Source organism: Pterocles gutturalis, unplaced genomic scaffold, assembly GCF_000699245.1.
Source record: "Pterocles gutturalis isolate BGI_N339 unplaced genomic scaffold, ASM69924v1 scaffold169, whole genome shotgun sequence".
NCBI classification, from domain to species: Eukaryota; Metazoa; Chordata; class Aves; order Pterocliformes; family Pteroclidae; genus Pterocles; species Pterocles gutturalis.
The window spans coordinates 12,154-33,124 of NW_010127928.1; the positions used below are offsets into that span (position 1 = coordinate 12,154).

The following is a 20,971-nucleotide window of genomic DNA, read 5'->3' on the forward strand; positions in this document are numbered from 1 at the left end:
TGTGTTTGAATAAATGCATAACGTTAGAGAGTAAAGAGGAGATGTAGTAAGTGAAGCACAAAATGCAGTTCTATTTCAGAGCCATTCTTGAAACCGTTCTTGTTACCTTTCCGACTTTGTGTTCTGTGCTTGATGCTCAGCAGGCCTGCTGGTGACTGCGTGATTGCCAGCCTCTTCCCTTCCCTGCGTGTGCTTCAGTGGGGATGGGCTCAGCACCGTCCTCAGCAGAGCTGCGTAGGGAGGATGGTGCCCATCTCTCTTCTTCAGAGCTGTGTTTGTTCTGCACTGAAAGATGTTTGGTTTGGTCTTGGCTTTTACGAGTTTAGGCAGCAGCTATGGGTCTGGGTATAGCCTCTTAAATCCAGAGGAGAATGAGCCCAACATGTGGATCTGTTTTCGTGCTCCAGAATGTTACAGTAACATTTAAAGTATTCATATGGTTTAAAAAGAGATGGCGTTAAAACCACCCTTTTTCCACTGAGGAAATCTTCTCCCTCTGACTTCAGTACACTGAGCAACAACATTTTATATTGGTTTCACTTCTTGTTAGTGTTGCAGCAACATGTGTAGTATGGCAGTATGTGGAATGAAATTATGAATCTGTTGACCAACTTCTTATGACAGCTTATGAAGAGTGTGGACTCAAAGCAATTAAGTGATGAAAACATCCTCCTACGTAAGCAGAATTTGTCTTTAAAAAAAAAAAATAGAAGCAAGCTGTTTATTTGTAAGCATTTTGTATCTGAAAGAGTAGGGTATGAATTAAAGGGCACAGAAAAGTCTCTGTAAGTAGCAGTTCTTCAGAGTGCTTTGGGAAGGCTTTGTGGTTTTATGCATTTGACAGAAATCGCTATTTAAGATACGTATTCAAAATGCTTCTTGGGAGAGAAGAAAAGTGACCTATGGAAAGGCAAAAGAATTTGATTAAAACCAAGAAGGCAAAGAGAGACATAAACACACACAAGGAAAAAACCCAAAACACTGCAGGTTTTTGGGCTTTGTCCACACTGCTTTGTGTAATAAACTCATTTATAAACAAATATATGCGCACACGTGCTTGATTTGTCACAGTTTTGTCTGTGATGCTCTGTCTGCAGTTCTGCTTGGCTCTAGCTCTGCTGGGCTGTAGCAAATGCCACCTTTCCATGTTTCCCTTTATTGTTTTGGTCTTTGGATCTTCCTACAGAGGAAAGCAGGAGAGTTAAGAGAAAAATCCCACTGATCTGACAGGTCTGGGATTTTGGAATTGGGTGAGCTGTGGTTGTAGGAACCTTAAACTATTTACATGGTGTGGTGCCCTCATACACTGAATCAACAGTGAGTGCAGATCTCATGTTTTATGTTTGTCTGCTTTCCTGTGTTTCTCACAATATTTAATACTTGAATAAATTATAAAGAAAATATAAACTTTATGTAATAATAATAGAGGTGAACACAGATTTAAGTGCCAAGTGCTAGGCACAGGATGATCCATGTCAAATAACCACAATATTGTCTTTGAAGTTCTGGAGACTTTGAGAAAATGCTTTGAAATATATTTCACACAGATTTTAGTAGAGGTATTTTGTTTCATGCTGTCAGTGGACAGTGTAGTGTTGGACAGAAATAGAAAACTTAAAAATGTATTTGTGACCAGCAGCATCTAGGTCTATTTTCAGAGACATTCTCTAGTGTTTGTTTGTTTGTTGGGGGTTTTTTGGTGGTTTTTTTGGTGGGTTTTTTTGGGTTTTTTTTTTTTATGTGCATCTTGGGCTGCACAAGAAGTTCCAGACTCATAACTCTGTTCAAGTCATTTGGTCTTTTGCCTCCCACCGTGATGTTTTGGTAATGGGATGTGTGACTGCTCCTGACACTGTACTGACCAGGCTGTACGGGTGGGTTTGGCTGACAGCTAGTGTCTGTGGCAGTGGACTGGAAGCAGTGATATTCCTCCTGCCGTACCTTGTCTGAGCAGCGCTGTTGTCCCACGCTGCCCAAGCTCCATTGCAGGAGCACGTCTCCATTAGCGGTATCACTGTCCGTAGCTCACAGCAGGCAGTAGATACAAGCGAGAAGGATGCAGAAATCCACCTGCGATATTTCATGCACGCCCCCAGCATGTCTCACATGTTTGCACTCAATTACTAGCGAGCATGTGCCTGCGGGTATCTGCAGCTGGAGCGCTGACCGGAGCCGCACACAGCAGCTCAGGCTGGGAGGGCGAGTGGCAGTGTGGTGGCAGCAGTGTTTGTCATCTTAAAGTGTATGCACTATCCTTGGCCCAAGCTCTGGTAGACTGGTTCTCTTCTGCCGAGTACGGTGAGCTGCAGCTGGTTCAAGAAGTGTACAAAGAAATAGTAAATTAAACTCGTGCTTTCAGAAAGTGATATTAGTGCCAATCCTTAGCCCGTCCCTCTCCCTGGCATTAACTCAGCCCTGGCTGCCGCACTGGGAGCCAGGCTCAGGCTGGGCTTTATTTTTCATGCTGTTGTAGGCATAGAATCCTCTGAGTAGAGCTGGTCTGGATTTAAATGCATACAGCTGAGTCCGGGGTCCATTTCAGGCCTTTGGCTACAAGCACGGGGATATTGATTTAGCTTGGAAACAGCTATGCCCTGTAAGAGGTACACTGAGTGAGGAAGGGAGCCATAAAGGAACCACGGCCCTCAGAGAATGCCGGCCAAGCCAAAGTGCTGCCAAAGTAAAAGCTGCTGGGAGAGGCAAAGAGGGAGGGAGAGCTGTAGAGGCAAAGACTGTAAAAGAGGAAGAGTAGAAAATCCAAGTGGAAAATACCATTTCTTCTCAGCTGAAATTAATTAGGTGCACTGCTGTTAAACTTTGGTAAGATTTGATTTTTGAGGGCAAGCCACCTCTGCTCTATGTTGAGGCATGAAGATATTTTGATATTGCTTTTCCTTCCTCCTTGTTCTTATCAAAAGCTTTGGTTTCGCTTCACAGTGAGTATACCTCTTCCTACTGATGTTAATTCTTCCTCCTTTGCCCTTCTTCCACCCCTTCCTTCCCAAAGTAGAAAACAGTCTTCTGCTTTGACTTAGGATAAAGCTCCATTCCCCTCCTGGGTGGACTGGAAATCTGAATGGAGTGTGGCAGAACTGTTCTTGATATTTTGCACTTCCGTAAGTTTCTTCTCTGCAACACGCTTGGTCTAAAACCAGTTTAAATAAAGCAGAATTCCACTTCAGCACATTTCAGACAAAAACCTTATGCACAGTTTCATTGCTCATGAGAGATGCATCTCTGAGCCTTTATCTCCACACTTCATCCTCTTCCATCTACCAGAATCATTTGGCTTTAATGCATGTGGAAGATTTTTGTTTTTGCATAGCCTCTCCAGCAACCTCTGGCCAGTAAAGCAGGGTAACATGGCACAGTGCAACAAGGAGTCACTTCACTGAGTGGCAGGTGCTGGAAACGGCAGAAGGATGAGTTTGGTAGATACTCTGAGTACATCTGCAGTGTAAACTGAAGGGTGATTACTATGTGCTGTAAAACCTAGTGTGGCTAGCATTGGTGATTATCTTTTTCTGTGCATCCCAGGGGGCTTGCCACCTGATTTCTAAAAACTCTCAAGAGACTCTGACTTCTAGATTACGTTTCCTGAATCGTATGAGGTTTTGATGAAAGGCATCACCACTTCATGAGTGTTAGATGACTGCTGCCAATGTGTGGGTGAATATAGACTAGTTCCAGGTTGTGGTACCTCCTGTAGCTTAAGAGGAGCTGGACAAACACAGGCTAATGGTTTTCATGTTCACTTAACCAAAGAAAGATTTGTAAAGGTAAAACACAGGTTTTCATTTCTAAGGCTAAGTAGCATTTCAGCAAAATTGAGGCTGTCAGCTAGTACTAACTGGCAGCTCTGCTTTTGTGAGTGAAGCAAGAAACAAACTCTCTGCCAAAGAACTCAAGTAACTGAACTCTTGTTCACTGCAGTGCTGTTGTTTCAGGAATCCAGAAAACAGGCGTGGTCTTCAGAGTGTTTGGAGCTAAGGAAGATGGAAGAAGATGGAGTGTCTAGGAAATACAGGACCAGTTCCTGGTGCTCTAGCTTTGGAATCACTTCCTTGAATAATTAAGGCTTCCAGCTTGAATTAGTGATTGGAGTGAGGAATACCACAAGGAGAAGGGACTAGGATTCAGCACCAAAAAGCACATCACATGGATACTTCAGGACGTGTTGGCTGGCAAGGGTCTGACATCATCTCAGGCTGCTGTTCCAAGTCTAGTCCAGCTGAAGCTGGCTCAGACCAGGGACCATGATCTCCTATGCTGAGGTGTGGGAGCTGTACATACGTGCACACATTTCTGGTCAGAAAGAAGCCGATTCCTTCATTGTTCTGGGGCTCAATTATTTCAGTTCTACTGGGACTCTTATTTTAAACTCAGGGTACTGTAAATAAATACATATTATAAAAAATGTACTTTTTTTCATCCTGTTAATTTGGTGCTTCTTCAGAACAAAATGTTATGTTCTATCTAAGCAGAAAGAATTTGTGTGCAATGTCTTACTTCTACAATTGCAGTCTGTTAATAATTATTGCCAATTTGTGGTTAGCTTAAAATATAATAGATTCTCTGTGTGTGGTTTTTGATGAAAAATAGCTATTGTAATGTTTGTCAGACTTCTTTTTGCCTTAGGGATTGCTCTGAATACAGTGTATGGAACCAATTGAATTGGACACTTCATGCCTTTTAGTATTTGTTTTTCCTCACTTCTCATCTGTCAACTGCTGTGCTCATTTTCTTTTCATTAGCGTTGATACTTGCTTGAAGATGAGACGGCCAGATTCAGCTCTCGGTTGTACATGTGCAAATCCAGCAGAAAAGGTTTTGCTGTAATGCAGTAAAACAGATCAGAAGTGTAATTCTGTGCTGCTTGCATGTTTCTCTCTCTCAAAAAAAAAAAAAAAGGCAATTATGAAGTTAGAGTGGAAAATGTGTGTGGCCTTGCAGGATCAATCAGTGGTTATCTGTGCAACTATGGATGTTGGGAGTTGAGCATCATGTCACCAATCACTCATAACTTTCATTGTCGTTCCAATAAGGGTTTGGTGTTACCTTGATGTTTTCCACAGGTTGTGACTTAAAATTATCTCTATCAGAGGGTAAGCCTTAAGAGTACTTAACAGTAAAGAGATTAATTACTGAAATGTAGATTCCTGAAACCTGGTGCTCCACTGTTCTTTTTGAGATGTTTCTTCCATTAGTAGATTACGTGCAAACATACATTGTAGCTATTGCTATAGGAGATCTGATCTTAATGGGATTACAGAGAAGGACAAGTTCTTGGGAGAAACAGAGGTTGGAACTGTGCCTATTTTTTTCTCACTTTTACATATTTTTGGCTCAAAGATAGAGAATAAAAAGTGTTTCACACATCTGATTTACACTGCTTTCTTTTCAGTGTCTTACTTCTTTAACCTGTTCTCCTACGTGCTTCAGGAGCCTTTTCTCATGTCCCTAGAAAAATCACCCAGGCACAGAGCATCCAGCTGCCTGTCCAGCCTCTCCACCTGCCAGCTGGCACTGGTGCCTGAGTTTGCTTATTCAGGCTGTGACTGCGTTTTGGCTTTTGCAGTGCTTGAGTTCCGCCGCCTATTGACCACCGTTAGCTCTTTGGTTTTAAGTGAGGGCACAGCCCTTTAGGAGGTGCAGTGATCTAAGTTGTTACCTAAAAGCTTGTTTGTTGCCAGGAATTTCCGGTTTCTTTGGCCTTACAACCTTGCAATCGGGTCTCCATTTCTCTTTTAACTGGCCTGTTATGAAAGAAGCCGAGTCCCTCGTTGGCTGTCTGCTCCCAGGTGTTAGACATGTGCTCCATAACACAACCTTCGGATGAATGTGAGCAGCAGATGTGTGGAAGATACTGGGAAAGTAATCCTAACCTTGAATCCGGGAATATTTCCTGTTTTATGCAGACTTTTAATTAACATGTTTCCCAGTGTTTAAGTTATACGATATATTTTGTTGTTCACAAAGGATCGGATTCTTCATGATGACCCCTTGTAGAACCTGATTTTGTTTCTGCTGGACAAAGACATCAGTTGAGGAAGGACTCGTGACTGGAGTGTTTGTGCATCTGTCACCTGCTTTTGTTCAGAAACCCTCTGACCAAGCAGCTCTGACAGCCTGCTCATTCCTCAAACACTTGTGTAAATACAAAATATTTTAGCAGAATGTATGGAAGTAGAGCGAAAACTCATGGACACAGTTTGAACTGAAGAACTATTTGGAAATAATAGAAATGTTTGCTAACACATGCTTAATTCTGTTTTTTATTTAAAAGATAAAAGTGAATCCAAGCCTGGAATTATACCAGTCTGTTTTTGCCTTACTTCTCTGAACCTAACTGAAACTGTAAATATCAGTTAATACAATGTAATTCTAAAATGTTTTCACTATATAAAAAGCCAGTTCTTGAAGAATGCACTAAAAAGGACTTGCCCAAATTAAATGTTTGAGAGATGAGTTGACATAAAAGTCCGTACCAGCTCCCACTGAGAAGTTTCTTTATACAGTATTTTTAAGCTGCCAAAAGCTTTTGCACACACTAAGTACATGCCAATTTTGCTTTTTTAAACAAAATCAAAGGCAATTTTAAGTTACATGAGCCTGCAAAATGAATCTGAATTGGTGGCTAAACATTGTATTTTGTAGAATGCATTCAAAAGACAACTGTATTTCTTGGGTATATTTTCACAAAAGGATTTACTCCTTGAGTCAGACCATGTCTGCAGTGTTTCAGGCAGAACAAGGAGCTGAGTGAGGAGGAAGTGCAGCAAACTCTGCTTTATTTCCCATCCACATCCTTTTCTGGCACTTGTTTATGCCTGGCTGTAGTGTGGATTTGTAGAAAACCAGAAGTTAACCTCTTAGGTTCTGATTTCCTGACCAATTCTTTTGTATCCAGCTCAAGTGGTGCTTAATAGAAGTAAGAGTCAGGGTGTTCCAGCTATTTCTACAGTAAGAGGGAATTTTCTGGACTTTCCAGAATTTCCAAATTTAAAAAACCCCAGAATTTCCAAATTAAAAAAAAAAAAAAGCCCCTTGTCATTGACAACCTGACTCTGTACCAAGTTTAGGCTTGATGATAAGGCAAGAGCAAAGGTGCAAGGGCTTGTTTTGCATGTTGGATACAAAGAGCAAGATGTGGGAGTGGGGAGAAACACAAGGGCAGAAATACTGGCTTACACTCATCCCATCAGAGAAAATGGTCTGGAGAAGGTGAAGGAAGAGGAATTACTATGATTCAGCTCTCCACCTTGCAGAGGCTGGGACCTGGCAGCTTTGAGCAGCTTTACCGTGTTAAGAATGACACAGTTCTGGTCCTGCTTTCCAGCTCACTGATAAATCATAAATAAATTTCATTTTTTTTTGGTCTGTCTTTGGACAGTAGAGTTCCATAGCGGCTGCTTGGGAGGGCTTTAACACCTGGCACGATTCAAAACAGACTTACTGGAAGCATGAGGAGGATCAGTGAAGTTAGTCCATGACTATGTATGTAGACAAAGACTGAACCTGAACTGGCCTGAAAAGTAACTATGAGGGGATACAATGGAAGTCGTAAAAATCAAGAATGGTCAGAGACATCTAAACTTTGATTACAGTTTCTTCTCTCAACAAGAGAAGTAGGGATCATCAAATAAAACTAATGGGGGGCAAGTTTGGAGGAAAAAAAAAAATCAAGGAATGAATATCAAAACTGGATTTCCTTGCCACAAAATGTTTAGCATTTATAGTGTCTGTGTAGGTTTGAAGAATGACTGGAAGAATTCATAAGATAAGAGTCTTTGAGAAGTTGTAAATATGCAGATGCCATGCCAGGATGGGAACCTGCATGAGTGGAAACTGGAAGAGTATTCAGTACTTTGTTTGCTACTGAAATAGTATTCTACTTGACATTGGCTTGCTTCTTGCACATGTAAGTATGTCAGCTTGGTTGCTCTGCTCCCATGAATTATTTTGCTTCTGTTGCAGGTTACGGTCCCTGTGCATGGACCTGTTTGTGTGTCAGCTGGTGTGCGGTACCTCGTCTGTGCACCAGGACCCACGGCACTCCGCTGGCTATTCCTTGCTGTGAGGCTGGGATAACTGAAGGAGTTAGAACGTGATGGATTATATTATATTTATTTTTTTGCCAAGGCTGGGGTTATATTTAGTTTTAATAACTTTACACAAGGTTTCATAAACTGTAGGGCTCATTCTGGGATCCCTACGACTGCCTTGTTCGTATTTTCCTAGAGTTTTTCCCTCCTTGTTTTGGTAGTACTGAAGATAGTATATTTATTATAAGTCTCAATTAGGATTAGGAGTTTTTAATTAAGAAATTAAAAAGAAAGCCTGGAAAGGTGAAGCAATTGTCTGGACGTACAGAAGGTTATGTCAGAGCGAGAAATACCGCATCAGGTGTTGGCACTATCTGTTAGACTAAACTGTTTTTCTGTGTGTGATCCAAGAGATCAGCAAGAGAAGGGGGATGTCAAAAGGACGCAAATTGTCTGTCTTTCTTTTACACGTGCTAAACTTAACTAACATAAATCTGACTTGCAGGGTTTTATATTTCACTCCTTTTTTGCTGAAATAAGAAAAGCGTCTTCCTTTTCTGCTTTTGAAATTTGCATGCTTTTTTCTCTCTTTCAAAATGCCATTATTTAGCTTTCAACTATAGGATCCAGATGAGAAATTATTATATGCAGTTGCTTGCTTAATTGCGTAAGATACCCACAGGCACTAGATGAGAGTATGCAGGAATTTGTAACGTTGAATATATGTTACTAGTATGTGATATCAAACACAATAATCGTCATACAGTCAGCTTGAGCACATATGGAAGGTAATGTATTTTAGTACTTAGAAAAAAACAATTAAGAGGATCCCAGGGTATTTTATGTCAATGTTATAGATATTGTAGATGTTGATTGTGACCTTGAGTAAATGAGTGAGTTGTCTGACCTCCTTTTGCTTCAGTTATTCCAGCTGGATAATTGGGTGAAAATGTGGATTCTCTTTATAAACCAGATGTTGTCTGATCTGAGCTTTTCTTGGTTAAAGAAAAATAAAAATCATTTCTGCAATGTAGCATAGACGTGAATAGCACATATTGGAATTACAATCAGAAAAGCATGAAGAAGAAGCCAAAATCTCAGTAGCAACAACATGTCTGGAGATAGTAAATTTAGATGATTAAATTATTTAGTTGCCTTTTGTGGCCCTTCATCACTGTGTTTTCTTCTCAAGGGCCAATTCCAGTCCAAGTAGATGAAAACAAAGCGTAACGTTTGTTTGAAATTTCCCAATGGAACAAACTAAAGAGGAAATTAAAGTAATTGCATATTTTGCTTTTGTACCCATCAGCAGGACAACACTGGTAATGGAAAGTTTATTCTTCCGACCTGATAGCTGATGTAAGAAGCAGCATTTTGTTTGCACAGGTTGGATAGAAAAAGGGCTATACTTGTTCTCTTTTGCAAAGATACCCAGAACAGAAGCCCACAATGACTGCGCTCTGTGGTGCTATATGCGGGTGGGCATCTCCTCTGCACCGCGGGGACCCCTGCACCTGCACAGAGGACCAGCTGGTAGCACCACAGCACAGCGCTGGTACCCCGCTCTTCTTGCTCCCCCAGTAGCTGCTCTCTCCAGAGGGCTGGTAGGGGAGATGAGGAGTGGCTGGAAGCACAAGATCCACAATACTGGTTTTGTGTAAGGGATACTGTGTGGCTGCAGCTGGAGGCCTTTGGGGTTGCATCAACACTCTCCAAGGCCCTTCTCCGTCTGGTGGTAAGGGAACATATTGTGTTAGTGCCAGCTGCGAGTGGGTATCCAGCGTGGAAAGCTGCTGCAGTGATGCTGCTGTTGCTTCTAGGTTCTTGTGGGGTTAGCTGATGGAAATGTTACTGTGGGAAGGTGCCTGCCCGTGGAGCAGTGTTCCCAGGCTGACGGACAGGCACGGGGAGACTGCTGCTGGCTCGGCTCAGCCTGCTTCCCAAACGGGAGGACAGCAAGACATTCTTAGGAGCTGTAAGATCAGCAAGGGGGTAATAAGTGTCTTTTGGAGTGTGGGCATCATCAGCGAACGCTGAGTGCTTCCAAGGCCATTTTGAGGTGATGAAATATATGTACTGCAAGGGCCTTTGAACTCTGGGTGTGAAATGAGGCTGGGGCTGCCAAACTGCCCCCTCTGAGGCCGCCTCACCCCCCTGGGGGATGCTTTCAGCCACAGATTCACCTTACCAGCTCTGGCAGTGCAGGAAGAGACTGGCAAGTGCTGCCCGTGAGGACTCCTGACACCACCGGCTCAATGAGAGAGCATTGTTCAGGCAGGGCACAGAGATACCGCAGCCTCTCACAGATCTGTGCCGCACGAGTGCGCTGATATCTGGGACATGAAGTGAAGGTGAAGGCACAGAGGAGGGAATAGCTGAGATCAGTGTGCTGTCAGCCTGGGAGGAAAAGAAAAAGGATTGATGTAAGTGGAGTCACTGACAGCAGGGACTGTTGTCTGGAAAGGTCTGTTAGCAGAGCCCTGACAAATATAAAGGGCTTTTTTTCATGGGTATTTATGCAGAGGCATTATTGACCACCCTGGAGAGCTCACCTTGTGTGCTGGTGTTATTTTACTGTGATGGATTCCCGAGCCTCTGCCTGGTCAGAGCTGGCTGTATGGATTTGTAGGCAAAATGCAAGCGTCAGCTGTTCTAATGGTTTCGCGCAGTGTTTGTAGGTGAGCGTTGATGTTTCAGCTTAAGTTCTTAGACCGTAAAAGAAGTCGCATTTCTCAAAAAACAATGTCGTTCACTTCTGGTTGATTAAATTCCAGTGACTTTGCAAAAAAAAAAAAAAAAAAAAAAGAGGTTGTTTTTCCTAACTAAATTGTTTTACCTTTCTGTTTAACTTGATTTGGTTCTATATTTTCACCATCTAAAACTAAACCAAAACAAACAAACAAAAAAAACCCAAAACAAAAACCCCACCACCACCAACAAAAAAAAAAAAAAACAAACCCAAAACCACAAGAACAAAAAAATGCATTTTCAAAGTGTAGACCAATACTTCTTGATCTCCTCCCCCCCACCCCTCCTGACCATGCTTTGATGACAAAGGGATTGGGAGGTAGCTCGGGCTTCCTGCATGATCTGCCAGCTGCTCTGTTTCTGGTCCCAGTGCAGTGATTTGCTTTACCTGTCCAGTACAAAGCATTTAGGAAGTGCAGATTTTACATGAATTCACAAACCACTACACAGCACATTCCCGATGCCTGAAAGATACAGATAAGACAAACAAGGTGTATGGTCATTGATACCTACCTTGGGTTTAGTTTCGCAGTCCTGTTAGTAGTTTTTTGGCAGTCACGTCTGAAAATACCTGCAGTGTGTTGCCACTCGCTACCATCAATTTCCTAAAGCGCTCTGACCACAGAAAGGGTGGCAAAGTATATCTGATTCAGCTTGCTTTGTCTAAATGCATAACTGACTTCTGGCAGCGTTGCACTGCTCAGTGACAGTGACAGCCAGTGATGGTGGGCTTCCTAGGGGGCTGAAATTGAAGACCAGGTGAGGAATATATGAAGAGCAGCATCAGTATGTATTAATATAGCTTAGCTACTGTTGCTGCCTGCCTGTTGTGGAGTGTTAGTTGTGTTGAGTATGCCAACAAGGTCTCTAAATTTTGTGACTTTGCATCCTACATCCATAATATGGAATAGAGAGGGCTGGAAGGCTATGTGGAGTAAGTTGTTGTGGTTTTTGGTGGTGTTTGGCTTTTTTTTTTTTTTTTTTGGGGGGGGGGGGGGGTTTGTTTTGTAGGGGGGGTTTTTTTTTTGTGGTTGTTTTTTGTTTGTTTGGATTTTTTTTCAAAGATAGCCCTTTGTGACCCTCTTCAGGGTACCGTACTTTTTTCTTCTTCTCACTGGTACCTGAGCTGATAGCTGCCTGCTGGACATGTGCTGAAGCCACGGTTGCAGAGTGCAGAATTGTTTCTATTTCTGTTCCAAGGGCTGGGTGTTTGGCATCGCTGTTATCCTTTGGTTTTTCTTCAACAACTGTATTGCTGTGGATCTACTAGGAACTCTGACATGTTGGAAATATCAAGGCTAGGTTGGACGAGGCTTTGAGCAACCTGATCTAGTGGAAGGCGTCCCTGTCTATGGCAGGGAGTGTTGAAACTAAATGATTTTTAAGGTCCATTCTAATCCAAACTCTTCTCTGATTCTATGAAATGCCACAAGCCATCCAAGGGAGGTGGGCAGGTATCTTACCTACACCTTGACAAATGGTGAAGCATTAAGTTTGTCAGCCAGATTTCTCAGTACCAGTCTATGTTGTGTAGACTACCTGAATGTAGTGTCACTGTCATTGTGATGGTCTCAGTTTATAGATGGAGCAAGTTTTGTTATGAGGGGGTTGTTTTTCATGTCAGCATTTGGTTTCAGGATAGGCATAATATGCAGTTCATGCAGCTTGTTCCAGCAAAAGGAGTTTTCTTACTTGGAAATTAAACTGTCTCTTATCTGTTAAGAAGGCCTGAGTCAGGATTAGGAGTGTAATGATTATGGTGTGTGATTATTTTTACATGGGCATAGGCCAGACTATGTTTTTGACTTGCACTCTGTACATGTCAGCATTGCTCCCAGACAGAAGTCCTGAGCTGAAGGGAAGCATTCATTCCCTGAAACTTGCTATGAATTTGGTCTTCACGTGTGATTATTTTTTCCCCTTCTAAATATGGGGAAAAAAAAATCAAACCCAAAACAAACTAACCAAAAAACACTGTAGCTAACTGAAGCTTCATTTCTCAATCCTTCTTGGTGGGAGATGGTAGATTATATTATTTTGGAAGGACAGGACAGTGATTTCAGTACTTACTACATAGCAGCTCAAATATTTAGGCTGTTTTGGAGTGTCTTTTGTGTTAGTTGAAGATCCACACTTTAGGGACTAAATTTTTGTATCTTTTTATGGCTGCTGGCAAAGCACTACTGAAATTCATTTTCCAATGATTACATGACATAGTGTAGCAGTGGATTAGTTTTGTCCAGCAGTACATTTTTACGTATTGCTGCTGTGTATCCTAGATTCAGACTGAAGTCCATGAACCATGACAGTGAACAGATTTAAGAGGGAAATAAATTAAGTTGGACAGAAGCTCTAGAGTCAAAGTAGGAAAAGAGAATAAAAAAGTTAAAGAACCCGTGACCTCTATCAGAACACTGAATGCTAGTGGCTTTGAAGCAAAGAGAATGCATAGCTATTCCTTAGCAGGAGTAGAGATACCAAATGTTACTATTTTTCCTGTCTGGCTATTAGTAAGTTTCTTCAAAATGCTGGGAACAGGTGAAAATGTTCAGTACAGACAGTAGAGCAGAGGGCAATTAAATACTGAATTGACTGCCTTACATATTTTATAATTTGTAACTGCTTTTGCATCCTTATTTTGACTATATGAATCTGATACAGCAGTTCACAAACATAAACCAAGGCTTATAGATTTCCTGTAACCAAACACCTATTTTCTTGAGATAACTTGAGGTATGGATAATACTTCTCATCTTATACATAATAGTTCTGAATTTAAAAGCAGTGCAGGAGCTTTATTCATATTAGCATAACCAATTTCATTATCATCTTAAAGTACCCGATATCTGTAATTGAAGAGATAGAGAATTCTTTGAGGAAAAATTAAGGAATCTTTTACAGTCACACTGATGTTAGTGAAGTTTGTTTCGTAATTCTGCTGCAGGACGAAAGCATTATTAAACATTTGACTGGTGGTGTTGTTTCCCGTTACAAGTGTAGAGGGATTTGCATTCAAAACAGATCTAAGAAAAGTGGAAACTTTTATTTGCAGTTGCTTAGCATTAGTTCTGTTTGTATTTCTGTGAATGCTGTAGCTTATTTGTTATTTCATTGCTTCAACCTTTTAATGCCTTGGTGTTGAGAAAATATAATGCTCAGTGCCTTTAGCATCGAGTCTGAAAAACTGGCTTGTCAGAGATATGGAAATAAATGAGGTTTAATAATATTAGGAATGAAAAGCCTTTGGACAGAAGATACTCAGTGGAGTAAATTGGATAAGGACTAGCTGGAAACTTTAACCCAAATTCATCTTTTGTATTATTTGGGAGTAATACAAGTTCATCAAAGTTTCGGGAAGCGGTAGTGACCCTTATCTCAGTGGAAGGGGTGCCTTGGAAGGGCTCCTCGGTGCTGCTGGATGCAGGACGCTGATAGAGAGCCTTCCTGAAGAAACGAAAGATGGAGCTCAGCTCGCTCGGTGTGACACTTACAGAAAGGAGTCAATAGGCAAAGGAGCCTCTGAGAGGAACTGATACCTGCTTACAGTTAAGCCAGCAGAGCTGATGGATCCAGCATTAAATTTAACTGCTGGCAAGGACCTCTTGTCTTGGCAACTGCATTTACTGTGTTATATGAGAGGCACTTGGAGCTCAGTATAGGTAGTGTGGTGGTTTGAGAGAAAACAGGAGTGATTCCAACTTGGTTAATGTTGCAGTGCTATATTGGTAGCTGCTTGAAATGTCTGCATACCTTGGCAAAGGGTTTCTGTTGTCTTTTCTGTTTTTGGTGCCAGACACAGATGCCTTTCACCGCTAAGTAGGAGTACAGTGAAATCTGTCTCAAACAGTCGCACAGCAGGCTGGTAACATTGAGTTTAAAGGAAGTGATCCTCCCAAAGGGAAAGCTAAATGCTAAAGATAGTGATGAGGTGGGTTTTTAATTCATTAACTTGCACCAAGTTTTAACTGTGGAAGAAGAAAACAAACTAACCAGACCGATGCGTTGTTTTGTAGTGGTTAGGTCGGACACGCAGGGCTTGGTGTGACTGCTCTCCTGGCATGGAAATCCTGTATGTGGAACAATCGTGTGGAAATTCTGCATAGGTTTATTACTTTGGATCAAATGTTACTAGACCTGAAAAATGTGTGAAAGAGTTCACAGAACTGAATTATTTGCTGGAAAGGAAAAAGAAAAAAAAAAAAAAGGCACTCAAGGTTAATTTGCAGATCTCAGAGTACTTAAGTGAAAAATATGCTTATGGTCCAATTTGCAAAAAATCCAGAATGAAAAAGGGGAAAAGTAACAATTTGTCTTAGTTATGCACACTGATATTAAGTAAAAATTAAAAAAAAAAAAACCTAATGCATGCCTCATAAAGGCCGTGCATAGGGGAATGCAGCTTTGCTGCTCCAGCAGGATGAATCCTTATCTGGAACAAAGGAGAAGAAAAGGATCTCTGTGTGTGCGTGCACATGTGTGGGCACTGAGGGGGTTTGTTCGCTTTAAAAGACCGTTGTGCCCTGCTAGCCTTCAGGCAGCTGAGCACTGGGTGAGTTCCCTCCCTTAACTGAGAACAGTTTAGTTGCCCGTGTCACTGCTCCCATTTCTTTTGCAGTTGTGAGGCTGAGTGAGGGGCTCCTAACCTGCCAGGGTGCAGCTGTGATTGCCCTGGCACGGCATGGCAGAGCTGGGAGCTGCTGTGAGGCCCCAGCATGGGTAGTGGAGTGGGGGAGCTGCTGCGATTGCCCCTGCCTGGGGTGCTGGGGAACAGACCCTGCCTGGCGGCTTTGCTCTCACCTGAGGTGGGAGCAGGCTTGAAGCAAGCAGTAGTTTTTGTAGTTGGCAGGTGCTAAGCACTTCTAAGACCAGGTTTTTACAAACCAAAAATGTATTTTGGACCTTAGCGTATAATTTTTTCTATTTTTCCTTCTTTTACAACTGTCTGCAGATTTAGGAATTTGCAGGGTGCTTCCTCTTTCTGATGTTTCACACCGCTTTGAAAGGGGAACTGTTACCTTGGTCCAAAAACACAGATGATTCAGAGCCCTGGCAGCACAAACCTGTTGCTGTGTGCACCGAGTGTGCAGAGTGAAGCCTGGTACCGAGGGGCTCAGTAGGAGGTTGTTGTTCTGTGAATGCCTTTTTTTAGATTGTAGACATAGGTGCACATGAAGTAAGAGTACAGCCGTTTTGTCTTTCGAATCAGGGAGGGCGGTGAGAAGAAAGGATGTAATGGCTTTTGAGACAAAGATAGATGTTCAGTTGCAAGCGTTTTTTCCACAACTTCCTATTTTGATTTGCATTAGAGGTGGGGTCTGGGTGTATTTATGGTTTAGTGAGACACTCTCGCCTTAATAGCAGAATATTATTCACAGGAAGAAATGAGTTATTGCTGGTTTTCTTCTTCTTTCTGTTCTGTTGCTGCGGATACATCATGTAAGTTTTAGACATACTTCCCCCTTGAACAGCATACGCAGCTTCCAGTTGTTATGCTGAAGCTGCTGAAGGAAGGAGGTTAAAGGAGCACGGTTTTTAGAGAGAGATTTGTTTGCTGCTTTAATTCCTACGGATGCAATGAGCCTTCGCGGGAGGTTCAAAAGGGAGCCCAGTGAACTGCGGAGGAAGAGAAGGACCGTTAGGCGAGTGAATCAAGGAGAAATTCACAGATTAAGCTGCGTGAGTATGCACCCCTTCTTCCATCTCTGCTACAAAATTGCTACAAAATTACAGGTCAAACACTCTTCAGACTTCAGAGAGAGTAGGATTTGTTCCTTGCTGTGTAGGTGGGATTGCCTGAGTCTTGTCAATCTGTGTGATGAGATACTGAACACTGAGAGATGGTTACTGAAGTCTGGGACTGAAGCACGGGGAGGTCAGGAGTTTACAGAACTCATATGCATTAGGGCAACTGTTGAATAGCATCACATTGTCGATCAGACACGTACCGATAGCAGCGTGGTATGATAGTCTCTCTGGTGCCTGGTAACACGTGCTTGGTAGTTCCATGAAAATCCATAATACTGCTTCTGGAGTGGAAAGTTACCCTGCTATTTCAGAACTCGTGATCTGCTATGGGCGATCTGTGTCGCTTGAGGCCAGGAGGAGGAGGAGGAAGCCACTGTCCTCCTGCAGTGCAGGGACAAATGGAGAAAGTTCCAGAGCCCTTGGTGGAAAGCTGGAGCGAGGCTCTGTCCCATGAGGTAGATGTCAGCTTTGCTGGTGATGGCTTTGGGCCAGGACTGTCTCCCGAAACTCCACTGTGTGACACTGGGCAGCTCATGTTAGCTGCGTTGTGCCTGAGCTCTCCTGACTGAAACTGAAACTGCAGACAGTCTTGGGTAAAACGCTTAGAGCCTCCTTGCTGAGAAGCCTCAGACAAGCACTTGTTTTCAGTGTGTTCTCTGAACTTGAGAGATTACTTGAGATGTCAAATATTTAATGGCTTCCCCAAGAATGATTTGGAGACAGTGGATCCTTTTCTTCATGACAAGAGGTGTTTGGTTTTCTTCTGCAGTTTTGTATGTCCAGTTACAAGCTGTGTTTGCATATGCATGCTGGAGGCTCTTTCCAGGCTGTTCTGTATGTCCAGTGTAACAAAGAACCAGTGATAGTACACTGAAGAAGGTTACTCTCGTTAACTTTTTTAAATACGAAGGAAAATAACTTTGCGGTTGTAACACTTGGTTACAGATTGATGAAGATGATCTGTGGCACATCTAGTAGAGTGGGGTTTGCTTGTGACCAGCTGCCATTTTGGATAATTTTTTTAATGTGGATCTTTTTCCTGCTGCGCTGAGCTATTGGAATACAGTTGAACATACCGAGTTTAAGCTTCATGGTCTTGGGTCCCAAGAATGAATGCTGGCGGTGCTGCTGAAAGCATCTAACCCTGGCAGTTCACAAGTCTTTGGTAGGAGGTAGGCACTGCTGCCTGACTTACCCTCTCAGATCCTAGTTAGGAGGGATTTTTGTCATTGCTGTACAAAACAGAGCTCACCAGAAGTGGTTGAAACCTTCCAGGAAAGTATGGATGAAAGTAAAACAAAACCCAAATGGTAACAATAAATCAGTAGCCTGCCTGCAGATAAAGAGGAATATATTTGTTCATTTTTTGCCTGTATCCTCGGATAACGGAACCTGAAAGTATGTCCAATTTTGTGATGCCAAAGAACCTTTACATTGTTGTGATTTCTAAGAGGCAATAAAATGTATCATACTCTGACCTAAAACTTGTGTGCCCGTTGCCTTTAACTGGAAATAGATAACATGCGTTTTTCATCAGAGGCTTGCAGTTCAGACTGCACTTCCCGTAGAGAGGCTGGCTGCCGTAATGTCATGGACATAGCTCGGGTTTTCAGGGGAAGCTGTTTGTTCTGATTTCTGTTCTTTTCACACATAAGCTAGACTTAAGATGGGGTCACTGTGTCATGTTATTCTGTGAGCATATTTCTCAATAGTTTGTTTAGCCCTTAGGAAACACGGGCACACTTGGCTTTACTTTTGTGGCTTGTGACCTGTGTCTTTCTAACCAATACTTCATAATTGGAGCATGTTAAATCTTTGGCCTGCGGGCACTTTTTGCTATTAACCAGGAGCCAATCTCTCCTTCATGCATCAGTCCTCTGCATCGCCAATGCTGCCGATTTCAAAGTGATGTTAGCTCCCACTGCAGCTGTAAAGGCTTTTGTATATGTGGACCTTATTCACAGAATGCATTTCTCAGTAGGCTACATATAAACCTGTATTTCCCATACATCGACTTGTATTATTTTCTGGAAACTCTTTTTTTTTTTTTTTTTTTTTGGGGGGGGGGGTGTTTTCTTGTTTTTGTGGTTTTGGGGGAGTTTTTAGACTAATTATGATCTAATTAGTTTTAATTGATTGTAGGTTGTTGAATGAGCTCAGTGTGGTTGACCAGATTTTGCTCTCATTTATATTTGATGTGTGTAAATGACTTGATAGCTAGATAGTTGATTAGGGGGGTAGTTGATGTCAGGGAAATTATTGTAATTTTAACATCATTGTGAGAGCTGAGTTTATAGTGGTTCTGTATAGATGGTACTAATTTCTACAGATAAAACCTCTGTGGAAATACTTACAATCATTTACCTAGATATGTAGCATGAAAAATATGTATAACTCATGAAGAGATAAGTAACCATAGTGTGGGTAGAAAAAGAATTATATTCACTGGGTAAAATGAAGTGGAACAGCATATATGAGATTTGCCCTACGGGACAGTGACTTATTGCTAAGTACTCTCTGGAAGTCAAGTGGTATTTTTGAAAAGTGTATTTAAAGCTAGTGCAAACATTTTTGATAGTTTTGTTTTGTTTTGTTTTTTTGCTTCAGGGGCTTCTGAAGTGGTTGAGCCTCTTTCAAAAAAGCTGTTTGCTCAGTATACAGGTCTAGAACTTCATACATCTAAATTTTAGTATTTAATTGAAAACGAGCAGTGTAGTTAGCTTCTGAGATGTGTTGCAACTTCATCAGACCTACAATAGGGATCAAAGTCTTCAGCATCAGAGCATGATCTAATGAACAGAAATTGGAGTTTCCCCTTTGGTTCTTAAAAAAAAAAAAAGTCTCCTATGTAGTCTAAAACCAAAGTCTACTACAAAGAAACCTTTAATTCAAAGTAAATAAAAATGTTTTTAAAGACAATTCAGGGCTGTGCATGGTGTTATGTAAAATACACCCCTGTTTTAGCAGGAGGTTTGTGCTCAGTGAGCCTGTTGGAGGAGTGGCTGAACTGGGAACACCTGGTGTATGCTCCCTTCTGTCCTTCCCCTCAACCTGTACATGTGGGTAGACTGTTCCTTCTCCCTTACTCATTCAGTTTGCACAAATGGAGGGGACTGCCTTGGTCTGATCTTGTTGCTATAACCAGTTCTATAATTGCTGTGTAGATGTTGTAGGCATCAGAGCCGGGTTTCTGCCTTTGCTATGAGAGTCATCTGAGTGCCACTTAAGGGCAAAAATTTGGAGTATCTTTATTTAGTGTAGATTTTCCTTAGACCACAATGACTTTCTCTGTATGTGTGAAGTTATATATATGTGTGTATACACAGAGTCAGAAATGCTGTTTACGTAAACTTTACTTCGTACTGGAAGCTTAAAGGCTTTGGTCAAATCCTGTACGTGCAGATCACAGGATAGTTTTGTTAATGTTCCTGTTTGTGACCGTCAATCTGCTTGCCTGAGACTGTGCTAGAAAAAGTGAACATGAAGCAAAGAATGCTTGCAGAATAGTTCAACTAGACTCATTGCAGCATCCCCTCTGTGGTGCCCAGGACAGGACAATTCACTGCTTCTTCCCTGGGGTGAAGTAATCCCTAATGAGGCAAGTGGCCAGGCAGAGCAGATGCCCTGAATAGGCAGGTCCTCTCTGCTCCCCACATGTCCCATCCCTTCTTCCCAATCCCCTTCCAGCACATCCTACTTGCATCCTACAGACATCTGTATGAACCTGAGTGAATTGGATCTTTTTGGCTTTTGCCTGTTTTCTTTATGAATCGATTCAGCATGGTAGCTTTAAAGAAAAACTTTTGTTGCTGTAACTCTTTTTTTTCTGGCTAAGGTCAGGTAAGGGGAGTGAAGTGGCTGAGTGTTGCCAGGTTAGAGGTCTGTGTAAATTAAATTTTAAAAAAAACCCCTTAAGACACTTTACAAGACTTTCTTGTTTTTCCCCTGATGTGACCTATGGGCAAATATTTAGTCGAGGCTTCAGAACTACTCGCTATTTAGAAGCTGTAATTTTTGACATTTTGAAAAGCCAATACCTGACATTTAATTTATAAACTTAGAAGTTTCTTCAGAGGTCTTGTTGTCAGTGGCAGGATAATGCTAGTTTGTGTAATTTTCTGATTAAATTAAATTGGTTTATCTCCTTCCTAAAAAGGGTTTCCAGCTACTGCATAAACACAGAGGACAAGTAAGTTGTTTTCATGCTACCTTGAATATTTTGCAGACTATAGTCGTAGTTTTATCAAATGTCTAAAATGTCGGGTGCTAGTCATTGAAGATGCACACGTGTGCATGCTCATACATATACCTCCCAGATTCAGAAAGCACCCCAGTGTGGCTACAAATCCAGGTGTATAATCATGGTTGAGAAACAGAATTTAGGAAACACTTATGACTAAGTTGAGCATCCCTTCTCTCCCCCTAGCACAAAT

General features: G+C 41.8%; 1 protein-coding gene across 2 annotated transcripts in view; it reads left to right on the plus strand.

Annotated features, from left to right (window-relative positions):
• DOCK10 (dedicator of cytokinesis 10) overlaps nucleotides 1–20,971 on the plus strand; it is a 130,454-nt gene that overhangs the window by 4,929 nt on the left and 104,554 nt on the right. The window contains exon 1 of one of the 2 annotated variants that reach the window (XM_010079426.1): nucleotides 16,368–16,469. The exons of the other annotated variant lie outside the window; for it this stretch is intronic. Within the exon in view, the coding sequence (XP_010077728.1) occupies nucleotides 16,368–16,469 (102 nt within the window). Of the gene's footprint in view, nucleotides 1–16,367; nucleotides 16,470–20,971 lie in introns of those variants that run through there. 2 annotated transcript variants of the gene reach the window in all.